Source organism: Pseudonaja textilis, chromosome Z (genome assembly GCF_049901715.1).
Source record: "Pseudonaja textilis isolate UNSWEBS1 chromosome Z, rPseTex1.2, whole genome shotgun sequence".
Taxonomy (NCBI): domain Eukaryota; kingdom Metazoa; phylum Chordata; class Lepidosauria; order Squamata; family Elapidae; genus Pseudonaja; species Pseudonaja textilis.
In genome coordinates this window covers 85,534,763-85,557,833 of record NC_142008.1, presented here as the reverse complement: position 1 = coordinate 85,557,833, position 23,071 = coordinate 85,534,763, and the positions used below count along the sequence as shown (strand labels likewise).

The following is a 23,071-nucleotide window of genomic DNA, read 5'->3' as shown; positions in this document are numbered from 1 at the left end:
ATACTGCTTTCCAGGTAAGAAACAAACCAACCTTTCTGAGCCAAACATGACACTACTTTACTCCAATTAGTAAGTCTATGGATCTGTGCGACAACGGAGGCGTCGCTTTGCGGAAGAGGGCAGCGTCGAGGAGGAGGAGGAGAGCGAGTACGATGCCGTGTGTGACGCATGCGTGCTCAGGAAGGGGGTTCTGCGTTTTCTGTAGGTCACCTGTGTACGATGTCTAAGGAGTGAGTGTCGAAGAAGGGGTTTAAAGGGAAATGGGAGGGGGTAACGAGGATCATGCCTGTGGAGTAAGCACTTCGGGTGCATTAGTACTTATGACGTCATGCAAAGTCCCTCACTCCGAAGTGGGACGAGGGTCAGAAAAGGGTATATAGACGTATCTAAAAACCAGTACATGGGAGGACGAGAGAGGGAGTGATGTACTGAGGTCATCGCATGACAGCCGCAGGTCTTTGGATGCGGGCGGGGCATGGCAAAAGGTTGCTTTGAGCAGCCTTGAGCATGCTGGCTGGACTTAGTTCTTGCATTTGCCTTGCCTTTCGTCTAGTTAAAGCTGAAACGTGGAAACGTCTTCCCCCATTTTGTTCAGCTGTTCCCAGAGCGATAAAAAATACCTGTATTAGCCAAATGTAAAGGCCTTTGCTTGATATCTCAGGAATTTGACTGGTTAAATGAGAAAGGATAAAAGATACTCATTTTGCTTCTTAAGCCAAAAGTTGTAAGTGGCTGCACAACAAATTCTGGGTTTGCTACATGCTGGCTGAGGCATTTTCCCTGCATGCTCTAGACCAGAGATTCAGCATCTTTGCTTGTCCTTCATTCCTTTAATGAGGAAAGAAAAGGAACACTTGTGGTCTTAATCACAACACTTGAGAGGGGTGTAACTTGGGTTTCTAGGAGGTTGCGGTGAAGTTGATGGTTTAGTTTATTATGTTTTGCAGTGCTGTTTACATGATAACACAGAAATACTTTGGTAAGTAATGAATAGGTCAGTCAAGCAATATTTGTGCTATATAAAAGTGAGTAAAGCCTGACTTTTAACTGAAAGGAACCTAGCCAAACACTTTGAATAATTTGTTAAAGAAAGCTATAAAGCGAGGAGAGCAAAGGATGCTGGACATATCCCTCCCATGGGGCATGTCCCTAATCATTTGGAGGGTTAATGCTAAATGAAATGACAACATGAGTCTCATCATCAATGTGTTGTAAAAGCGGACCAATTCAGTCTGCTACTGTGAGCAATGCATAACTGACCCCCAAAATTCTTTTACTAAATAAAATAATTAAGTGAGGTTTTTTTTCTTGTTACAGTTAACTGAATCATTGTAGTCCAGTTAGCAGCACAGTTAAATGAATCTGGTTTCCCATTGATTTTGCTTGTCAGAAGGTCACAAAAGGGGGTTGGACTAGATGACCTACAAGGTCCCTTCCAACTCTGATTATCTCATCCGTTAAAAGGTGATCACATGACCCCAGGACACTGCAATCATCATAAATATGAACTGGTTGCCACACATCTGAATTTTGATCACAGGGAGGCTACAATTTCATAAATATGAAAAAAAAGGTTGTAAGTCACTTTTTTCAGTGCTTTTGTAAGTTTGACTAGCCACTAAACAGATGGTTATCTTCTGTATAGCATCTACCTGAACAGCATCTCAAGACTGTTAGATTACATTTTTAAAGGAAAAAAATAGTAATGTAAACAAAAGCTTCAAAGTAATTGCAATATTGGTGAAGTGATAAAAAGCCAAGGATAATAATAGAAAATAATAGGCAATGGGTCAAGAATCTTGAAACTCTATCATAGCTATTTTTTCCATTTTTTTATGGGAACTCTTAAGTAAACTTGACAAACTTTGAATAAAGTTATAATTTTCCAGTTAGTACTGTTCAAAGATTTTCAAATATGTTTGTTTTTTTCTCTTTAGGAAAGCAGAGATTCCAGGCCCACCCACATCTAAATGCATTCTGTATTGGAAAAGAAAAGTCAAGTCAGAATACATGCGTCTTCGGCAACTCAAAAGACTTCAGGCAAACATAGGAGCTAAGGTAAAGATACGCTTTACCTTAAGATTTTTTTTTTTCCATAGGCTTTACTTCTGCACATTGGGATGAACAAAGCGATGGAAAGAAATGTCTGTCTTGCAGTTGACTTTCTCTCAGAAAGATGAGAAGTTTAAATTACATGTAATATATAGATAGACACACGAACAGATATAAATATAGATTAGATAGAGATAGATAGACAGACAGATATTCTCTATTCAGCAAATCTAAAGTCTATATCCATGGAGTTCTGGAAACTCCCTGCAAACTGTATAAACAGCACACTGCCTACCACTTTACGGATAGCCATTGGTGCCCATGTGGAAACTTTCTGTTGCTCTTTCTCATCCCCCACTATTCTTCTCACTACTATTGATCTGCTATAGATCCATCCTGCCTCCTGAGAAGTATCCAAACAGTGTCTACACATCACTCTCTTCCCCCCCCCCCCAATTCGGAGGATTTCTGCAGGAGAAATATGCAACAACATCTTCCGTCTGTTTCTGAGGGAGAAAGGGGGAAACTTTATTTGGGGATACTAGAATTCCCCTCACCCCCTATGTGTCATCAGAGTAGTGGGCAGTGGTGTTTCCAGCACAGATATGAGGCAAATCCCACTGGCCTAACAGAAGTGAGCCACTGACTAAATATGTATAGAACCTTCTTTGAAGTCATCAAAACACTTCAAGGTTATATGATCCAATTATTGGGGAATGAAGGGGTGTGTTAGTAGTAATGAAAGTGTGGTAAAGTTTAATGTCTCTATGGTGCCCCAAAGCACACCCACCCAAAATGAGGTTACAAAAGTTCAGTTCCTGATAATGTGATAATTCCTGTGCCTGTTAAAAATATAGGCAGCCTCTGACAGAAAAAGGTTGACTCTGATTAAAAATAGAACATCAAAAAACTAAATGTAAAATATCTAGAATATCTATTCCTAGACCAAGCCAAATCCAAAAATGCTAGAGAATTCCTGAAAGCCTGGTACTCAGACAAATCAGCCATCAGTAGGCATGTAGAAATAAACAACATCTACATACCATTCAAGAGAGATAATGAAAAAGCCAAAAAAGAAAACAAAAAGACTAAAACACCTTTTTACCAGCAATCAACACCCAAATGAACACAGATTAATACAAAGACCAACTTTAACTAACTTTAGACCAACAATCATAAAAGAAACTGTTGGGCTCGGCAATCCAACCAGTTTCCAGAGGAGCCCGACAAACAATATGACATTCCTCCCCATGTCAGGCCGACAGAAACAATATACTAATCAAGGAACTATCAACTGAAACAAACAAGCTAACAGTAAAACACCAAGGAACCTGATACACCACTCCCAGCAATACTGACAGAGCAAGCCACTAGAATATAAAATGGGAGCAAACCCCATTCCCTTATATCACTGATGATATTACCTAGTTTGGTAATGGAATTTCTGCAAAAAACAACCAAGAATCCACAAAGAACCACGTATCTCTGAGGAAAAAGTAAAATCCACTTCATGTTTATGGGTACAAAATGACTTATCAAGTCAACATATTTGATGCTATTGTGAGAGAGGCAGGAGGTAGACTATTGGCATGATTGTGTATTTTGATATGAAAAGGATTGATTTTGATTGTATCGCAGAGAAATGGTATAATTGCAATCTGCCTACCTAGGTAACATAGTTGATAGCCAGTAATACAGGTTTAAAAATGGTTTCCTTTTGCTGGGTTCCTGTGAATTGGAATCCCTCTTCCATGATGACAAAAGGTTGATCTGTTTTTTTTTCTCTTTCCTCTATTCCTGTAGAATTTATTTGTGTCTAACTTCACAAAGATTCAGGAAAAGATAAACATCCTAAACGATGACTGGAAGAAGCTTAGAGTTCAGCCAATTCAGTCAATGAAGCTGGTGGGAGGAAACCCTTTTCTGAAACAGGTGTTGCAGCATATAATGTACTATATTTCCTTTCCTAAGTTCATATTCACACTCCCACACTATAATATCCCTATTTTCCATGTCATTATGAAGTTCCGCATTTACCCAGAGAGAAAGTTTAAATCAGTTATGTAAAGTCACCAGTATGAATAGAAGTTTTTTTTTTTTCAGAATAATAAAAACCATTCAGGATTGTCCAGCAAACAGCAACAGGAAAGGATGACATTCCATGTGCAAAATTAGTACTTTTACTTCCTACCAGTTGCTGCAAGATCCTCTATAGTAGTCCTTTTGTGCTTTTGATTTCCTGATTCTTGTTATTTTTTTTAGTCCTTCTGTTTCCTAAGCCCTACAGTTGATTGATGTGTGTCCTTTGGGAACAGAAGATAAATGGGCTCATGGATTGGGATGGGTTTAATTAATATATATTTTTCCCAGAATTGTAACCAGTGGGCATACTTGGAACTTTGTAAGTCATACAATTTAATGCCTCTGATCATGTTGAAAATGCCTGTTTGCCAACTGATAATAATTGGTTCTTTCAACTCTATGTTTAGGGATAAGGGCTTGCAAGTTAGAAGGTATGCCAACAAGCAGGCTAAATTCAGTATTTAATTTGTTATCAGTATACGATACTTAATAAAATCACCAGCCAATAAGACAAATCAGGGGCATGTTTATAAAAGATATGTTTACCCAAAATGTCCTTAATCTGCTGCTTAAAAACCTATGAGAAAGATCCACCTGGGACAAGGAGGTAAAAGAAACAAGACAGGATGAGGTGAAGTATCAGCAAATTATGGAAGAACGTGGACTAGGGTCTCCTAAAATGGCTGCAACATGTTGCTAGATTTATGTAGGAAGAAATCATCTTTAAGTTGTTTTGGTAATAAACCATTCTGATTTTCATTGGTGTGTTACAGTGGGCCTAGAAAATAATATGATTGTTAACTTGATACGATGATGGCTCTATATATCAAATTAGAGTTACTATCATCTTCTTCCCTCTGGATGTAGTGGGTCATGATGCCCTCTAGTGGAAGCAAGAGAGAAAACATAGAAGATTCCCATCTGATATGAGGCACATCGTATCTGTCTCCTTTAGAATGGATGGAATGGATTCAGCGCAGAGGGGCTTTAGAGGGGTGACCTGTATATTACTCCTTCTGATGGGGCACGCTTTTGTTCTCCTCCAGTGCACAGTTGAGAGCATCTTTCCCACTTTGAGCACCCAGACTTTGTTCATGCGGACTCTAAACACTGTAGCCCTGGTGCCTATCATGTATTCCTGGTCTCCACTCCAACAAAACTTCATGGTAGGTAATCTGCTGCCGTAATTCTGAGCTTGAACATGAATATTTTCTTTTGAATCCAGAACATCTTTTAAGGCCTGGTTGGAAGACAGCAGGGTTTCTTCGTGGAGTACTACCCAGAGCAAGAAAAGCATCTTCTACTTTTCGTTTTGAACCTGAAGTACATGGTATTTTTACTAAGGTTTCCACACTTGTTTGTAATTGTCTGTTGGGGTGGAGGTAGCACACTTATTCACCTAATCACAGAAGTGAAATTTCTTGCTTATCTACATTGTCTCCAGTGTCTAAAACATCTGGATTCCAGGTGGCATTTAGAAGCCATGTCTTGCACAGGACATCAAGGACGTTCCCGTTTGATTCTGCAAAATGAGTGTGTCCTATAAACAATCTGCCTTTTTCTATTGAGTCTTTTTCATCCCTAATCCCAGCTTCTGGAAGTTCAGAGCTAGGGAAACGCTCACAATATCAGAACTGATATTCTAATATTTCTGTTGAGGATCTTCTCCGTCCCTTCTCAGAAATTTCTTACCACTAACGAAGCCTGGGGGTTGGTGGGCAGTGGTGGGTTCTTCAGAAGAGTGCATTTCAGTGATGGTGCTTCCCATTTTGTTTTAACTTGCTGTTATTTTACAAGTACCTGAAATTATTAGATTAATAATTGCTCACAATTTGAATGCCTTGCTGCTGGGTCACCCTCAGTCACTCTCAAAGGGCACAATATTTGGACAAAGCAATTCATGGGACATTTGTTTCACCTTGGAAGCGTCTCATCTATTGGATTCCATCAATACTTTTACCAATGGCTTCCCTGAGTTGGAGCGAAAAGGCACTTCTTGCATGCTGCACTTTCTCTTTAACAATTTTGGGCTAGAAATAAGGAATTGTCCTTAACTTGGTGAACTGGTGTTTGTGTGTTCATTGTGTGGGTCGTGCTGTCATACTGTATGGTTTTAGCTCCCTCCCTGCATAAGCTATCTAATGCAAGATGTGGGGGGGTGGACCATTCTGAACGCCCTTCTACAGTAAGCTGGGATAAAGCCAGAGTTTTTCTGTTGGAAATAAGCAAGATAAAATTATGTGAGTCACTGTTGCTACCAGAACCTTCTCTAAAGACCACTGATTGAATGGCATGACCTTGCCCTCAAGAGTAAGTGCTCATGATGAAAGACCTTGTGAGGCTGGGGCATACTGCGTCAGCCTCCCCTAATCTAGTTCCCTCCCAGATATGTGGGACTACAGCTCCGCTCCTCCTCCAGTCAGCATAAGGATTGCTGCCTAGGAGAAATCTTCACTTTGCAGTCAGATCAGCAGATTTCCCTCTGGCTTCTCATTAAGGTGGGCATGCAATCTGCCATTTGCAGGCTCTTCTGGTGAGTGGACAAGGGACAGCCACCTGCCTCCCTCAGGGTGTGTCTGCCCCCGTTTGCAGGTGGAGGACGAAACTGTTTTGTGCAATATCCCTTACATGGGAGATGAAGTAAAAGAAGAGGACGAAACCTTCATTGAAGAGCTCATTAATAACTACGAAGGCAAAGTTCACGGAGAAGAAGGTAACACCTACTCAGTCTTCCACTGGGATTGAAGGGCCCCAGATCATGTAGAGGGAGGGGGAGAATTGGAGGGGGAGAATTCTGTTCTTACAAGTCAGATTTGTCTTCCTAGGCACACAGTGTTGTTGTTCATGAGGTTGAATTTTTTTTCCTCCCCGTGTCTTAACTTTCAGTTCTTCCTTCCAGAGTTGCTCCCAGGTTCCATTCTGATCAGTGATGCTGTTTTTCTGGAGTTGGTAGATGCACTAAACCAATATTCTGAGGAAGAAGACGAAGGACACGATACTGTAGAAGGCAAACAAGAAGCTTTGAAGGAAGACCTGCCTGTCACACGGAAGAGGAAACGGCTCACAATGGAAAGTAAGTTTCCTTCTTCCTATCCACCATTTCCTTTCCTATTGGAGCCCACATTCATACTTTGTAAGTCTTGCTGCTACGTGTTTCTTCCATGTAGTATCTAGTCCTAGGCAGTATGAATTGGCAAGAAGGGGGCTATGGATTCAATTCTTGGGTTATGTTCTTCTCCAGCAGATTTTAATGGAAACATGTTTCAGCTGGATCCTTCATAGCTCTTCCATTACTCCACCCCCAAAATTATTAAATGAAATGAAGTAATAAAATAACTACAGGTTAATTTTAAGGGCCCCCTAAAAGTACAACACAACACAATTTCTTTGTGATGTTGCAGAAGCCCCATAAGTATATTCTTGTATTTTGCTGGGGAAATTCTAATGACTGCATAACAATATGTACTGAGAGAAAAAGGCACCTGTTGGCATTTTCTTCAAAATAGTTTTTCTGTGTTTTACAGCATAGTTTATTGTTTGATATTTATCTGGTGTGATTTCTTCCTAATTATCTTCTGAATCAATCCTATCTTGGAAGGGCAGTGTTCCAGGGAGGAATATTTTAATTCATAAAATATCAGCAGGCTTTCTTGCATGTCTAATGTAGGTAACAAGAAAAGTTCACAGAAGCAATTTCCAAATGACATGATCTTTACAGCTCTTTCATCAATGTTTCCTGAGAATGGCTATCCAGAAGACATGAAAGAAAGGTAGGAATTATCTAATTCAAGCCAAGTATCATTCTGCTTTTCTGGTCTGGGCCTACAGTAGTCTTAATTTCCTAGATGGATATCAGAAATACTGAAAAAAAAAGGTCTGAGCAGGATCAGATATGGTTAAAACAGAAGACAACTAGGAAGTTTCGGGACAGTAATGTAGTTTGAGAAGTTAAAAACACCTTAGAAGGAGGCAAAAACAAACTATACTCTTAACGTTGCCAAAAAATTATTTGGAGATGTTTTAATATAGTCTAATATAATAATATTATAATCTAATATATTTCTAGTAATGTTACTAATTTCTGGGCAAGACCTATTTAATTTGTACATGTCTTAATCTTGTGTCTATTTTAAATGTTATGTCATATAGTATGCCTTATTTTATTCACCATGCTTCTGTTACAAATAGACAAACAAACTTGCAGTCCAACTGAAGTTTTACATCAAGAGCGCTTTCTTTGTACAGCTAAACAATTTATGCATTTTGTTTAGCAGAAGCATTGCCCGATGTATAGCTTGCAACCTAATTACTATGGGAAAATGATCTGTGATGTTAGTAAGGCTGATGTTCTTGCTTTTGTCTCCCCCTGCTGTCTGCTTTGGATTATTTCACATTATCTTCTCAAGCATTCTAACCATGCTGGTTGTCATATGCAGACGTTTGCACCTGGTCTTCCTAATACACAATTCCAGTTCATATTTTGCTATGTCAGTTAGCGTTTTGCAGACCCAAAGGTGCTTCCTACCTCAAAGTGTTCAGTTTTATTTGAGGTAGTTTTATTACTTGAACGGTATATTAACTAACATCTGCCAGTGGCCTTCAGACTATGAAATGATAACTCATTCTCTCTAAAGTAACAATTTTAAGTACATAAGTACAGACTGTCAGAGTAGCTACAGTCAGTCTTTCCATTGTTTGGAGTGACTTTGGAAGGCTCTATATGACCTTAAATGACTTTTCCCCACCTCATTTCTTAAGATACAGGGAGCTGACAGAAGAATCCGAGATGAATGTGCTCCCTCCCCAGTGCACACCAAATATTGATGGGCCAAAGGCCAAATCTGTTCAGCGTGAGCAAGCTCTGCATTCCTTTCACACACTATTTTGCAGGCGCTGTTTCAAGTATGACTGTTTCCTCCATCGTAAGTTCCTGATATAATCTCTAACTTCTTTCCTGCTTATTCTGTTCCAGTGTACAACATTTTCACGGGAAATGTTAGCATATTATCTCCCTGCCTTTTGTATAGATGCGCGCATAGCAAGGTTAATTCCACTTTTCAAAGTTATCCTAGAATGTCCACCTCCATTTGTCTTCGCCACTTCATTTCAAAAAAATCTTACCTACCCTCCTATCTGTCACATTCAAGTACCCGGAATGGCTTAGAACCACCTGTATACAGTCACATCTATCATGATTTAAATTATATTCAGTTACAATATTAAAGTCCCATAGATATTCCAATAAAAATCCAGGTGGGTTAGCTATTGGAAATACCTATACTTGCCTGAAACAGCCAGATTTAAGTTTGGTTTGCTAGGTAGTAATAATATATTAATTAGCATTACGAGGCAGGCGTATAAGTAGTTCTCCAGTTTTTGCTATTTCTTCATTTCCACTCTGAAAATTTTCCCTTCCCTGCTGCCCCCACCCCACCCCGCCCCCCCCTTGCCTCCCACCCTAACTCCACCCAGTTCTGTATATCTGCAAGTTTGATGCTCTGTTGAATTTAAAATAGGGTGAATGTTTGGGTACAAATTCTTACAAAATTAAACTAGTAGTAATTACTGCCTTCCTGAGGTTTGAGATTTTGGGGTTTCGGTTTTTTTTGTTTTGTTGTTTTAGAAAAGGGACATTTTTCTAGGTTCTTATTCTAACCCAAACAAGATGCTTATTCTTTTTTTAGCTTTTCATGCAACTCCAAATGTTTATAAGCGGAAAAATGTGGAGACCAAAATTGAGACGGAACCTTGTGGATCAGACTGCTTTTTGTGGCTGGTATGTTGGATGGGGGACTGCTGGGAGTGCAAAACCAATGTTATAGCCATTCATTTAAAATATAGTTTAAGAATGATTATACATGCCCCATTTATTATTGTCATTAAATGTTGTACGTTCTCAAGGAAATGGTAATATCCTGTTTATCTACATCTAAAGCATTTTCAACTGATCTGATTGTGTAAGCTCCAACCCATTAAAACTTATGCTCTAATAATAAATTAATGAATATATTAAAGGGGCTGATAGACCCCTTTTTGTTTTTAATCTAATATGACTGGCCTTCATTGCTAAAAGGACAGCAAAATTAAACTGCTTTTCCTTGGGCTTTAGTTCTGGACTGCAAAAATTCAGATGACCAGCAGGTGGCAACACAAAATTAATTTTCAGCATTATCTTGTCAATTGTGGTCCAGACTTTTGCAATCTGGATCTAGGAAACCCTAAATTTCTACACACACACACACACACTCCCATAAAAGAAACTAAAACGACATTTAGTCAAAAAAAATATTGGAATTATGACATTGTAGGAAGGAAGGATATCTTAGTTTTCATACCATTCCCCCATCCTTATAGTACATTTTTCACAGCATGATTCTCACCTCAATATAAAACACATATTTTGTTTCAAAAAAGAATCTGCATCTTCAAGATGGTTCAAAATGACCATTTTCCTATACTAGCAGATTATAATAAAAACACTATTTCTCAGAAACCTTCAGTTTCCCATGTATTCAATTTTGCATACAATCCATACATTATAATCTGTACTCTCTTTTGAAAACTGTTTCATATTGCCTAATGATGAAACAAAATTTTGTATATTTTGATTTCTGTATTTAGGGCAAATTGTAGTTTCTATACAATATTGTTCCTAAATGGGTGTCTAAAATTCAGGAAAAAGTACTTTATGTCCTCCCTGGTTAGTTGTAATACCTGGACGTGGCTGTATTTTTTTAATCTGAGCTTGCTTTTTAGGAGGGAGCCAAAGAGTTTGCCATGATGCATAATCCTCGGTCAAAATATGCTGGACGGCGCCGGCGTAGGACCCCCAATCCCAGTGCCTCCGCCTCCTCCAGTGCTGCAGCTTCTACAAGCGCTGAAGCAAAAGAAGGTGATAGTGATAGAGATACTGGCAATGACTGGGCATCCAGTTCCTCAGGTGGGTGAGATTCCCCTGTTCATGAATTACAGAGAATAGGGATGGAGAAATTGCAGGAATTATCCCCTTAGAAAGAGATGTGCTCCAGCAGGCTCAAGTGCCAAGAAGAATAATTTCTTCTGTGGAATCTGTCCAGATTTAATTTATGCCAGGGCTTGCTGGCAGTCTATTTTAGTGCCAAGCGTAAGCTTTCAGTCACTGTGTTGAAACACATGCAGAATGTCTTTCTGTCATCACAAACAGTCCTTGCCCAACTGAGATTAGTAATCCTGTGGCAAATGATGTCACTTGGCTGATAAACGCATTTTTGAGATGTGTTTAAGAAAACAATATTGTTGTCTTGTTTTGGGGTTGCTTTTTGGGTACACGCATGCTTTCCACACCTAATCATTTCTTTTGTTGCTCCAGAGGCCAATTCACGTTGCCAAACACCAACCAAGCCGAAGATGAGTCCATCCTCTTCTCAGCCTTTCATGTCTGATGTGCCTCTGGAGCCTGTGGAGTGGACAGGGGCAGAGGAGACCCTCTTCCGTGTTTTCCATGGAACCTACTTCAATAACTTCTGCTCCATTGCTCGGCTTTTGGGGACCAAGACATGCAAGCAGGTAGGAGCCTTGGTAGGCCCAGAAGGGACATGAGCATCTGGTTCCCTCCCTTGGAATTTCCCTCTTCAACAAGTTGCACTTCTTGCTTGGCAGGTCTTTCAATTTGCTGTGAAGGAATCCCTGATAACAAAGCTACCAGTTAATGAGCTCCTGAACCCCTCCCAGAAGAAGAAGAGGAAGCACAGGTACATGTGTTCAGGGGAATCTAGCCAACACGAAGCCATGCTAGGGATGGTTCTTGGTTTTTGGGGAAGGCTTGGTGACTGGGGTTGCCAAAACACTGGCATGGTCTTATGGACCCCTTCACCACCCACCCTCCCTTCTGAAAAAGATTTGAAATGCTTAACAGTACCCTACTCAACATTCTTAATTTTCTTGTGTTGGAAAAGCTCCCGCCTCTCACCAGCTATTCCTTCGTCTATAAGTTCCGTTGTTGTTTTTATCTGAGAGATCTAGAAAGGAGGCTAAGGAGAGTTAGAGAGAATGCATATTTTAGAAATCCAGAGTTTTTCTGTCTCCAAGACTAATATTCTTTTCTCTCTTCCCCTTACCCAAACAAAGGCTCTGGGCTGCTCACTGCAGGAAGATCCAGCTTAAGAAAGGTAAGGTGTTTCCTGCCTGGTTCTTCCTATTCCCATCTCCTTCTGGGAAAACAGAACAGAATATAGAAGGTTTGTCTCAGGCCAGACTAGGCCAAGAAACCCCAACACTCCCTTTGTCTCTAAATTTTTCTCCAGAATATTCCCGTCAGTTGACAAGACACGGTTTCCTTATTAGTTCTGATATCTGTAATTAAGTGGAGAGGTATTCTGTTACTAAGTAGCAGAATTCAAAATCCTAAATGGTGAAATCCTTATTGCTGACATCTGGTATTTTGAAAAATAGCTTGAATAATTCATGCCAGCACCGTTTTCTTGTCATATCACAGCATTTACTAGACTGGTAAACTTGAAGTGGCCTTCTGCGCTAGAAACACTGTCTTGCACTGTTTTGGGATTATGATACATGCAGCATTCACGCTTCCAAGGCCCAACTTATAGATGTTCCTTCTTCCTGCAGACAATTCATCAACTCAAGTGTTCAACTACCAACCCTGTGATCATCCAGACCATCCTTGTGACAGCTCCTGTCCTTGCATTATGACTCAGAACTTCTGTGAGAAATTCTGCCAGTGCAATCCTGATTGTAAGAAAGGAAGCTCTCCACCAAGCTGCCAAATAATGGCTAAGATTTCTAGCATTATTTTTTGTTGTTGTAGTGGTGGTGGTATCCCTTTAAACGTGTGTGTTTCCTTTGCAAGGCCAGAACCGTTTCCCTGGCTGCCGATGCAAGACTCAGTGCAACACCAAGCAATGCCCCTGCTATCTGGCTGTGCGGGAATGTGATCCAGACCTCTGCCTGACCTGTGGGGCATCAGAGCATTGGGACTCCAAGGTGGTTTCCTGCAAGAACTGCAGCATCCAACGGGGCCTCAAGAAGGTACATTTCAGTCCTAAAACGGGAGGGCAAGAGATCAGAATTATGGCATGGGAATGTGTCAGCTGGGAATGGCATAGAACTGATATAGCTTAGTGTTTTATTTTGCTTCTGCTAGCTAATGTGAGAATCTGTAGGAAGGACTCAGACCCAGTTAGTTCTTGGTGAGTAGTGTGTTGCTTGTACCCTTACCATTCTCTGAGGTTTCAGCTATCTTTGCCAACCTCCATAACTATGAGGACTGTTTTTTCTTTAACTGGACCCTCCATGTATTGGAATAGAAGATAAAGTTGGCTATAATATACCTTTATTTGAAGGTTTTTGAAGATGGCCTTCAAAAATTCTGCAGATAAAGAATATCTTGCTATGGCTGATGGCCTAGAATATGGTATCCATTTGTTTGTCTCTTTTTCTCTCCCCATCTTGTAGTGTTCTAGGTGTGTTCACTTGATCTACTTCATAAAATATGCTTCTGTCTCTTTTCTTCATAGCACTTGCTGCTGGCCCCATCTGATGTTGCTGGATGGGGAACTTTCATTAAGGAGTCTGTGCAGAAGAACGAATTTATCTCTGAGTACTGCGGAGAGGTGAGTTGGAAAAGTAAAACAAGACTTAAGATCCTGAAACCTCTCTGCTGCAGTCTTTGCTCTCAGCCATGGTTATCAAGATGAATGAGAGGGCAGGTTATTGGTTCATCTCCTGAACCAGTAACTCCATTTAAATTTTGGCCTTTGCCAGCATTCAATGAAGCTGGTACAGGTAATCCTGGACAGGTTGTTTAGTTATGGATGGACCCCAAAAATGGAACTTACAACCCAGATTTGAAGTTCCAATGTCCATTCCCCCATATGGCTGCATTTTGGTCACTTGGCAACTGGCCATTTGCTGCACTCTATAGTCACCTGCCTGCAATTTATGGTGGTTTTGTTGGAAACAGGCGTTTACTTCCATTTTCCAGCAAAACAAAAACAAAAAACCCACACATTTAATGGTGTTCACTTTACCACCGGGTTCACTTGACACTGCCACAAAAATATTATAAAATTGGGCACATTCACACGACCACCCATTTTAATACCATTGCAACTTACAATCAAAATTGTGGTCTCAGTTATGTCATAAAGTGAGGACAACCTGCAGGTGAAAGTGGTTTATTAATATAGGCTTATCAGTCAACATTTAGTTAGATGATAGAACTTGAAGCTAAAAAGTAGGCAAGCTGTCATTTCTGGTGAACAGTAGGCTGATATTCTTGGTCAGGCTATGATGTTGGGGAAACTAGACAGATTTTGATTAATTCCAGGTGGAGTATTTGTACCATTTCCAAAACCGCTCCACCTTCTTAACTCATAATCAGATTTTACAGCAACACCACAAAATAGCAATAATGAAAAATCAAATCAGAGGTGAGAAAAAGGGCAAGGAAAGGGAAGGCTTTTTCGGGCTCAATTTATGGGTATCATAATAATGTTTAAGTTTGCTATGTAGCTGGCCAGCATCAGCTATAATGTAAAATATATAGGTAGTGTAAATCCTTTCGCCGCCATTTACTTCTTATTTTATAAAATGATACATTTGTTAGCAAATAGAATTCATGTAAGCTATTTATGCTGCCCTGGAAGAAAATTCCTCCTAAAGCTGTTTTGTCTGCAAAATTTAGATCTCTTTCCAGGAAGAAATTATTGCATTCATTAATTCCTGTTCAGAATTTAGCAATACTAGGGCAGTCCCACATTCATTTATCATTGCATTACCAGAAATTAGAGCCATGTAGCGTATTTTCTTTTGTCAACTATAAATGGTTTATTAACAATGTAAATGAAACCAATGTGCTTCATTAAAAACAATTTCCGCTTATGTTAATTACAACATTTTAAACTTAGAGCTAAAGTTTTTACCAAAAAGCATACAACCTTGTTTTTGGTTGAGAAGATGGTGGTGATGATTTATTAAATTTATATGCTACCCAATTTTCAGTAACTCTAATTTTCCCACTTTGTTTCATTTTACATATTGACATGTCCCAAATTTAACTCTGGCTGTATGTCAATAGTAGAAATGAACAGTTTAAGGAGTACTGATTCTCCAGTATTGGTTATATAAGAGAAGAACTAAGGATAGAATGACCAAATATATTTATATATATTTCATTGTTAAGTATTGCCAGTATTGAGAATATATCAAGTAATCCATATATTTTGTATTTATAAAAAACAAAAAATTCCTTACCTTTAATTGATCTGAAATGTTAATTTGATAACCTGTCAGTTTTTTACTTGCCAAAATATGTAGCTAGCAAATAAATCCAATTTTTTAATTTACTGCCCCCATGTTTATTGTTGCAAAGTGGAAGAAAAGTTCTGTTTAGGTGTTCTTTTTATCCCTGATCTCACTATTGTTCCAAGGAAGATAGCCTGTCTGCTTTGTGAGCACTATTTTCAGATCTTCCAATTCTTTGGGAGAAACTAGGCCTTCTAAATTTTGTTAACATCTGACTTGGTCACCTTACAGCAACTAACAAATTCTTATCCATTGTGTTCCTTTTTCCCAGCTTATTTCTCAAGATGAGGCTGACCGACGTGGTAAGGTCTATGACAAGTATATGTCCAGCTTCCTCTTCAATCTCAATAATGGTAATTGATTGTAGTGAGGAAGAGCCAGCTGTTGGCTCTGTGACATCATCTCCAGTATGGGGTGATGAAGCAACTTGGAGGCAGCAGGCTCTAGTATTCTGTCTTCTGTGGCTTTCAGGGGTGGTTCTATACAAGCAAGTGAGCTTTTGCAGAGGTCTATGAATGCTTTTTTTTTTTCCTGACAGATTTCGTTGTTGATGCCACACGTAAAGGCAACAAAATCCGCTTTGCAAACCACTCCGTCAATCCTAACTGTTATGCCAAAGGTGAGACTTCTTAGAGCTCTGCTCTCTTTCTGACACAATAGATTCCAACTAGGAATCTTTCTTAGGGAGACTTCCTTGCTATGTTTTTACCCCAGAATGGGAAAGCAAACTTAAGGTAACCTTGACGGGATATGTCTTGGATCAAGTATATTCAGCTTCTTATAAAAAAAGGGAGGGGTATGTTGCCAGCCATTGTAATTACTGATTTTCTTTAAAATTAGAATATAAATATCTTCACTAGAAAATCTCATTATAGAGAATTCTGTTCATAGAATTCATCCCTATCCATCCCTTAATCATAAAAAAGGCAAGGGCAAGGAAATAGGATTCTAGATAAGAGATTAGATGTGATAAATGCTTACATAAATGAATTCTTTCTTATTTTTTTTAATTCAGCTCCACAATTGCTAGTAGGCACTGCTGACAATCACATTCACATTCTAGAGAATTACTTTGTAGCTTGGAGCTCGCAGTTTAAGAAGAATGGTAACAGCAATAACCATGCTTGGTGGTAACAATCAACCATAATTTACACATTTCTAACTTATTCCTGGGTGCACAAAGGATCACGTAATTGTGCCTATGCTAATTGATTATGTTTGCATTCTCAGGTGTGAATATAATGCACCCTCTAGTTTAGCAAATGACACAAATTTGAAGTTTTGTTTCCTGAAGGCTGGGAATCAGTGTGACAATGGGAGCCTTGGTGGGGTGGTTCTTTTAAAAATCTGGGCAATTGATTCTGTCTCTTTCTTGTCTCAATTCAGTGGTGATGGTGAATGGAGATCACCGCATTGGGATCTTTGCCAAGAGAGCAATCCAGGCAGGTGAAGAGCTCTTTTTTGATTACAGGTGAGTGCAGTCTAAATCCAGTTTTCAAAGTTTACAATATATTGCTTGGTATGGTATCTCATCAGGGGTGGGATTCTACCAGTTCACACCTATTTGCTAGAATTGGTTGTTAACATTCTAAGCAGTTCGGAGACCCGTTGTTAGAAGAAATTACTGGCCTAATCCTGTAAGGAAGGCAGGAAGGACACATTCTGGTGTTGCTTACAGAAACTGCCTCTCTAGACTTCCTATCTCAGAAAAGTCTCTGGAGTTTTTTTCCCCCTCCTTTGCTGGTACTTTGCTTGTGTGGAGTGACCATTTAAAGTTACAATGGCACTGCAAAAAGTAACTTATGACCATTTTTCACACTTACGACTGTTGCAACATCCCCACAGTCATGAGAGGCCAGGCAAGGAGATGTATGCCTCGATGTGAGTGATATTGAGTTGGCCACACCCAGACAATAACATGACCACCAAGCCATGTCCATCACCTAAGCCATGCCCATAGAACCAGTATATTCACCAAATATATATATATATATATCTTCACAAAGACCAACACCTTCATTTCTCTCCCAGGTATAGCCAAGCAGATGCCCTGAAGTATGTCGGCATTGAAAGAGAAACTGATGACATCTGACTGAAATTACTGGCCCTTGATGCTTCCAGCCAGTATCGCTGCATCATATTCATGCTGCTTTCTTTGTTGATGTGTGTGTGTGTGTGTGTTAGGAGGGTTTCATTCCACCTGGATTCCTCTTTGGAGAAAAGGAAGGTCCAGCTTTTTCTAGATGAGGAGGCCCTAAAAAGGCAAAGTGGTCTAAGACCATTTTGTATACTGAAGCTTGCTAATCAGTTTGATTCATAGTTTAAAAAAAAAGTATATGAACTCTGAAGAAAGTATTTCTTTGCTCTGGCTGGCTGCAGGCAAATTTAGAGCAGAGATTATCTCAACACAAATATCGCTTGCAGAGAAAATCATAAAAGTATTACACAGAGGCCAGGGGAGAGGGATCAATTAATTCCTGACATTTGCTCCCAAGCCTCTATAGTTCATTTCTTTCAGTTAGTAACTTTTTACAACACTTTCTAATCCTTTTCTCTGTCCCTCTTGGGCTTCATACTAGCACTTTCAGCAATGAATTAATTTTTTTTTTCTTAGTTAGTTGAAGGACTTGAACATATTTGGTTCTGTTCTTCTCTTAAAACAGTAAAAGGTGTTTTGTTTTATTTTGCTTTTGTTTTTAAGCCACAAGAGGTATTCTTGGTGTACATATGAAAACAGAACAATTGGGTACATGTGGCCCAGGAGAATATAATAGTCTTTTTAAGAGCGATTAATTTGTCACCTACTTTCAGAATCTGACCTCCCCCCCACATCCCCATTTATGTCCAAAACAATCAATTAGCATGCACTTTAGAATGATTTGCTCCATGAAGACAGGGAGTTGCCTCCCTGTGGGTTTGTAGGGAGTGAAAATTGATTCCACCTCCATGGTGTGGATTACTGTAGAAGCCAGACATTGACTTTCTCATATATTGATACGTGAGAGCTACAGATCAATCATAAAACTGGCTAATTATACTGATAAAGTGTGTTTGTTGCTGCCAGCAGTAGTTTGGATTTACTACATGGATAAGTCCCCTTGTGTGACATTGTAACACCAGTGTCAGCCTTGGAGAAGAGAAGGAAGACAGAAATGTAGTTTATTGAACTTGGCAGAGGGCGGGGTGTAGAATGAGGTATACACAATCATGTATTAGCTACGCAAATAGCATTCTTTGGCCTAAGGGTATTTGTTTGCTTCTGATTATGCTAGCCATGTAATTGTGAAAGTGTTAGCACTTCTGTGCACAACATTCCACCTGTTCATTTCCTGGGCCGAAAGTGAGCCTGGAACAAATGAAACAATAGTATAGTTGAGCATATGTAGAGTGCCTTTACTGCTGACTTAGTACAGTCTGCTGCCTACTATAAGGGAAGCAGCTTCTGGGAATGAGTATACTAATGTGGGAGAACATAGTGTTCATGGTCTCTTAGAAATCAAGGAATTAAGTGGCAGCAGCAAGCTCTCCACTACCCTATTTACTACTGCTTCACCTTTTCTAGCTGCTTAATAATTGTGAGAAAAATATCTGCTTAGTGTAATTTGTATCTGAGTGAAACTTAATTGTTTAGAGCGCTTCTAAATACTGTAGCGAATTTAATTTTGGTGTGAGAAAATACTATATAATTTCTAGGTTTAGTTTGATTTTTTTTTAAAGCCCATCTTTTTGTCACTTGCAGCTTCTAGAGCGAGAAGCTTCTGGAGACGCAATTTAAAGTTGGAATGCTGTATTATTTTCTGGGAGAGCTGTCAGCCTACTTCCTCAAAAAGCATCCTTAGGCACCTAGTTGGGTTAGAAATGTTAGTCTTCTCAAGGGAACCTAGTACTGTAAGAGACTTTAATTTCTGGAAGAAAGTAGTTTGAGGGACAGTATGAAAAATGGTAGTGGACTTTTTTGTTCAATTAAGAGTCATGTTCTTAGTTTATGTTTTTGAATTGGGAAGAAGAGGGAAAAGCCAAGGTGCCTAGTTTTTAGCTACTGCAGTCATAGCACAGGGATGCAGCTTGATTGTCTCTGGCAAAGTTGTAACCAGGCTTATTGCTTAGCTGTTGTCTAGCATCCATACAGTGTAAATACCAGAAGAGGGAAAGGGAGTCTCATACCTGCAGGCCAATAGATAATCCCAATAGTGCAAGAAGGGCTGTCACCACCTAATTTGGCCAGTGGGTTTCATGGTTCATGAAGCAACTTTCTGAAAGGTATCCACTGCAGAAATGGCCAGTCTTAAAAAGTGGTGAAGGTTTAATGTTTTTTGTCAGGGGCTAGGCCTGCAATATTGTACTTAGTGTTGTTCTGTATGATTGCCTATGTTTGCCTCTTGACTGACAAAAGCATTGGTTGGTCCTTTCAGCTGATGGATGTTTAGACTTCACCTCTGCATTGCATAACATAACAGTTTACAACACAAACATATATTGCTTAGCACTTCGGATATACTGCAGCTGTTGAAGATTCCAGGGACTTATATAGCAGCAAAAACATTTATGCTTCCCCCTCCCCACACCTTGTACTGCTTTTCTTCTAGGCAGGGTGGTTCAGGAGCCAGCGGCTGCATGGCACCTCCATCTTCTGATTGCTTATGACTCTTAGCTTTGCTGCTGGTAACTTATGTGCACTTTATATTATCGCTTGTAAAAGTTTGTCTTAAATAAAGGTGTAGTGATAGCTAAATAAAGTCTGTCTCGTGTCAAATTTATTGGTACTATTGGGAGAATAAGCTAGATTGGCAAACCAATTTCCATACATTCAAGTAGAAAGGGGAGTATACATAGCAGATCATGTACACAGTACTATTGCAACAGCAAGGCTACAGGTTGTTTGAGAACATCCTTTGTAACTTTAATCCTTATAGGTTATAGTTGATTTTGAGGATGTTCAGAATTCTTGAAATCCTCACATTATAATAATCACTTACTTTTTAAGGCTATCATAAATAGTGTGCAAAACTCCAAACAAACACAAGCAACAATAACAGAAACTACTGCAATCTAGTAGGTGTCCACATTTTGCAACCTGAATACTGCAATCCTAGCCCATTTGTATAATTACAGTGGCATCAATTATTTTTGCATTTAAATTTCCTGTATATTGAACCTCTACAAGAAATGCGGCTTTACTTTTAAACAAGGCTGTGACTGCAAAATGAATTGTGGCCCATCCTAATGCACTGTTAATAACTGTTTAAATGGGGGGCGGGGTAGTCCAAGCTGATGGTCCAAGTTCTTATTCCTTTATTAATTTGGAATACTGTTTCACAACTAATTTTCCAGAGGTAAGCCTTGCAGGAGGAACTTTAGCTCAATAAATCTATTCAGTTGATAGCAACAACATAAAAGGTATTCAAATGTTTGCAAAATATTCTCAGGAAACTTGAGTACAATAGTGACATTTTCTTCCATTCCCAGAAATGAATATTCATCTAAAGAACCATCACTAAAAAGTGCCCAATCTTGCAAGGTCAAGGATGAGACTGACACTTTACCATGAAAAGTCATCTCTAGAAATTACCTTGCAGGCTCACTGCCTACCCATCCCCCACCCACTCACCCACCCCCAGGACTCCCAGAAAAACAACTCTTCAAAGTAAGCACAGGTTTCTCCAGACAATTGACTCACTAGACTTGAGTAGAAAAATAATCTTGATATGGGCTATTTTTTTCTCCTTAATTATGGACAACCAGAAAAGTGAAACGGTTACTACAGGCTTGAGAGGTGTTAGTTCATGTCCTCATTCAAGCAAACTTAGTATTTTAGGCCAGTCACTCAGTCTTACTCTAAGTGCTGTGAAGATACTCAAGAAGGATTATGTGCATGTTAGTTTGAACACTTACAGAAAGGATGCAGTATACTAGTAATACTTAGTGTGAAATATGGTTGCTATTATTTTTGTCTGTAAGTATTAAAATACATATGTGCTCGGGAGAAAAACAAATTCTAGCCATAACCATTCAAAATGCATTTTCCATCCCCTAACCCACACCCAAATATATATAACCAGCAATTTATCACCCTGCTTTTTTATTTTTATAAGTTAATCTTTACTTTGTTTTTCCCAAACAATTCTTTAGAAAAAAATAAACTGCCCAGGAAGATGCCCAGGTTTTTGGATAAAATAAATACATTTGGCCATTGTTATAGAATCTTCTTATAATCCACAAGTAAACTTAGAGAAAGAAGGGGGCTGGACATTATTGATATTAATATCCCTCCCCCATCATACAACAGACTACAGAGCACAGACTATCACTTCACTTTTAACGTATCAGGATTTTGTGTTTTATACAAACAATATCATTAAAAAATTAGTCCTAATAGCTCACAACTAAAACATGAACAAAATGTAGAAAGAATTTTAAATTCTCAAAACCCCTGATTTATGAAGCAGCAAGTGGCAGCAAAGTGCAAGTGATTTTTTTCATGCGCTATTGCTATACATACATATGTTATTTATATATCAGCAGGCAAATATATCTATATTGCACATTGTTTTCTTTCAGGGCACAATACAATGTGCCAGGCTCTACATATGCTACATTGCATGGCTTGACTAATGGCTTTTTTTATGCTAAGCAATTAATCAGGAAGACTATGTGCTAGCGCATCGCATATGAGAAGGCCAGCATGAATTTTGCATTGCATTTTCCCCAAAGAAGTGTATATTGACAGTCATGTCTCTCTTCAAATTGCGGAAGAAGCCCTGGAGTTTAGCTATAAGTTGCTCTAAGAAACTAGAGTTAAAACTGCAGGAAACGGTATGCTACTAGTAACCTTTGCCTTCCCATCCCACTCTAAGAAGAAACTGCAGGACCAAAATGGAGAAAGAGGATATGAAAAGTGTGGGCCCAGAGGGAGGGGAAGGGTTACAACTTGAGGAAAAATAGATATCATTTTGGCAGCTACCCAGGCACCAATTAAAACTTTTCAAAAGATACAAAACATCCAGTTGGAATCAATTGAGGCGTTATGAAAGTCCCATAAATAAATCACTAAACAAATAACTAAATACAATTATTCTGAATGAAATGGAGGGAGGCAGAAATATCTTTGATTAGACACTTGCCAGTAAGGACTATGTCCAACTGGGAAATACAGCAACACCACAGGATGTGCAAGTTGAACAAGGCAAAGCACCAGGCAGTTCATCACACCGTGAAGGGTAGAGGCAGAAATCAGACTCCCAGCAAGTGGCACGATTGGCAGTTTGGGTTTGGTCTTGCCAAGAGGCTGCAGCCAGCACCAACGAGTAGAAGATGAATCCCTCAGGCTCCAGTTGGCTATTCTGTTTTGGATTCTTCCAAGATCTGTGGCAAGTTTTGATCTTTCCGAGGGGCAACAGGCTTAGTTGCAGGGAGAGCGGCAGGCTCAGCACTGCCACTGCCTCTGGTACTCCCACCACCACTACTACTTCCACCGCTGTTGTAGTCCTGGATAGCCTTTGGCTCATTGGTATGATAGGAGCCCTTGTAACGGTGGTGGTGAAGGTACATCAAGAGAAGGGCTGCTGCCAACAGCAGAAGCAGGAAAAAGATAACTGGGGGAAGAAAGGCAGAATAGGGAAAGAAAGGGAAAAAAATT

The 23,071-nt window shown here is 39.4% G+C and overlaps 2 protein-coding genes across 14 annotated transcripts in view; one reads left to right on the top strand and one right to left on the bottom strand.

The window, feature by feature from the left end:
• Window positions 1-100: 100 nt before the first annotated feature.
• Window positions 101-20,171, top strand: EZH1 (enhancer of zeste 1 polycomb repressive complex 2 subunit). 12 transcript variants are annotated; one of them, XM_087915880.1, is made up of 21 exons: window positions 167-230; window positions 948-979; window positions 1,938-2,058; window positions 3,856-3,984; window positions 5,181-5,300; window positions 6,727-6,847; window positions 7,034-7,207; window positions 7,802-7,904; window positions 8,893-9,056; window positions 9,819-9,910; window positions 10,891-11,074; window positions 11,483-11,679; window positions 11,773-11,864; window positions 12,241-12,281; window positions 12,739-12,864; window positions 12,980-13,158; window positions 13,647-13,742; window positions 15,707-15,788; window positions 15,974-16,054; window positions 16,822-16,906; window positions 17,467-20,171. In XM_087915880.1, exons 3-21 carry the CDS (start codon window positions 2,011-2,013, stop codon window positions 17,525-17,527), a joined length of 2,175 nt encoding a protein of 724 aa, XP_087772006.1. In that variant the 5' UTR covers window positions 167-230; window positions 948-979; window positions 1,938-2,010; the 3' UTR covers window positions 17,528-20,171. The 12 variants fall into 12 exon arrangements, with proteins under 12 accessions (XP_026573137.1, XP_087772004.1, XP_087772005.1 ...); XM_026717352.2 differs by lacking the exon at window positions 948-979 and having other exon boundaries at window positions 101-230; window positions 7,853-7,904; XM_087915878.1 differs by lacking the exon at window positions 948-979 and having other exon boundaries at window positions 101-230; window positions 15,707-15,737.
• The window catches only part of CNTNAP1 (contactin associated protein 1), a 46,727-nt gene continuing 43,823 nt past the window's right edge, over window positions 20,168-23,071 (bottom strand). For both annotated transcript variants that reach the window (XM_087915876.1, XM_087915877.1), the window contains one exon: window positions 20,168-23,027. In XM_087915876.1, coding sequence (XP_087772002.1) covers window positions 22,771-23,027 — 257 coding nt within the window. In that variant the 3' untranslated portion in view covers window positions 20,168-22,770. The remainder of the gene's footprint in view (window positions 23,028-23,071) is intronic.

What these genes read in the sequence shown, in the direction of transcription:
- EZH1 (XM_026717352.2), top strand. Translation starts at nt 169, where the DNA reads ATGCGTGCTCAGGAAGGGGGTTCTGCGTTTTCTGTAGGTCACCTGTGT. An exon ending in GAAACGGCTCACAATGGAAA is followed by an intron (nt 7,208 to 7,852) that starts GTAAGTTTCCTT and finishes TGATCTTTACAG; the next exon opens with CTCTTTCATCAATGTTTCCT. An exon ending in CCAGAAGACATGAAAGAAAG is followed by an intron (nt 7,905 to 8,892) that starts GTAGGAATTATC and finishes TCATTTCTTAAG; the next exon opens with ATACAGGGAGCTGACAGAAG.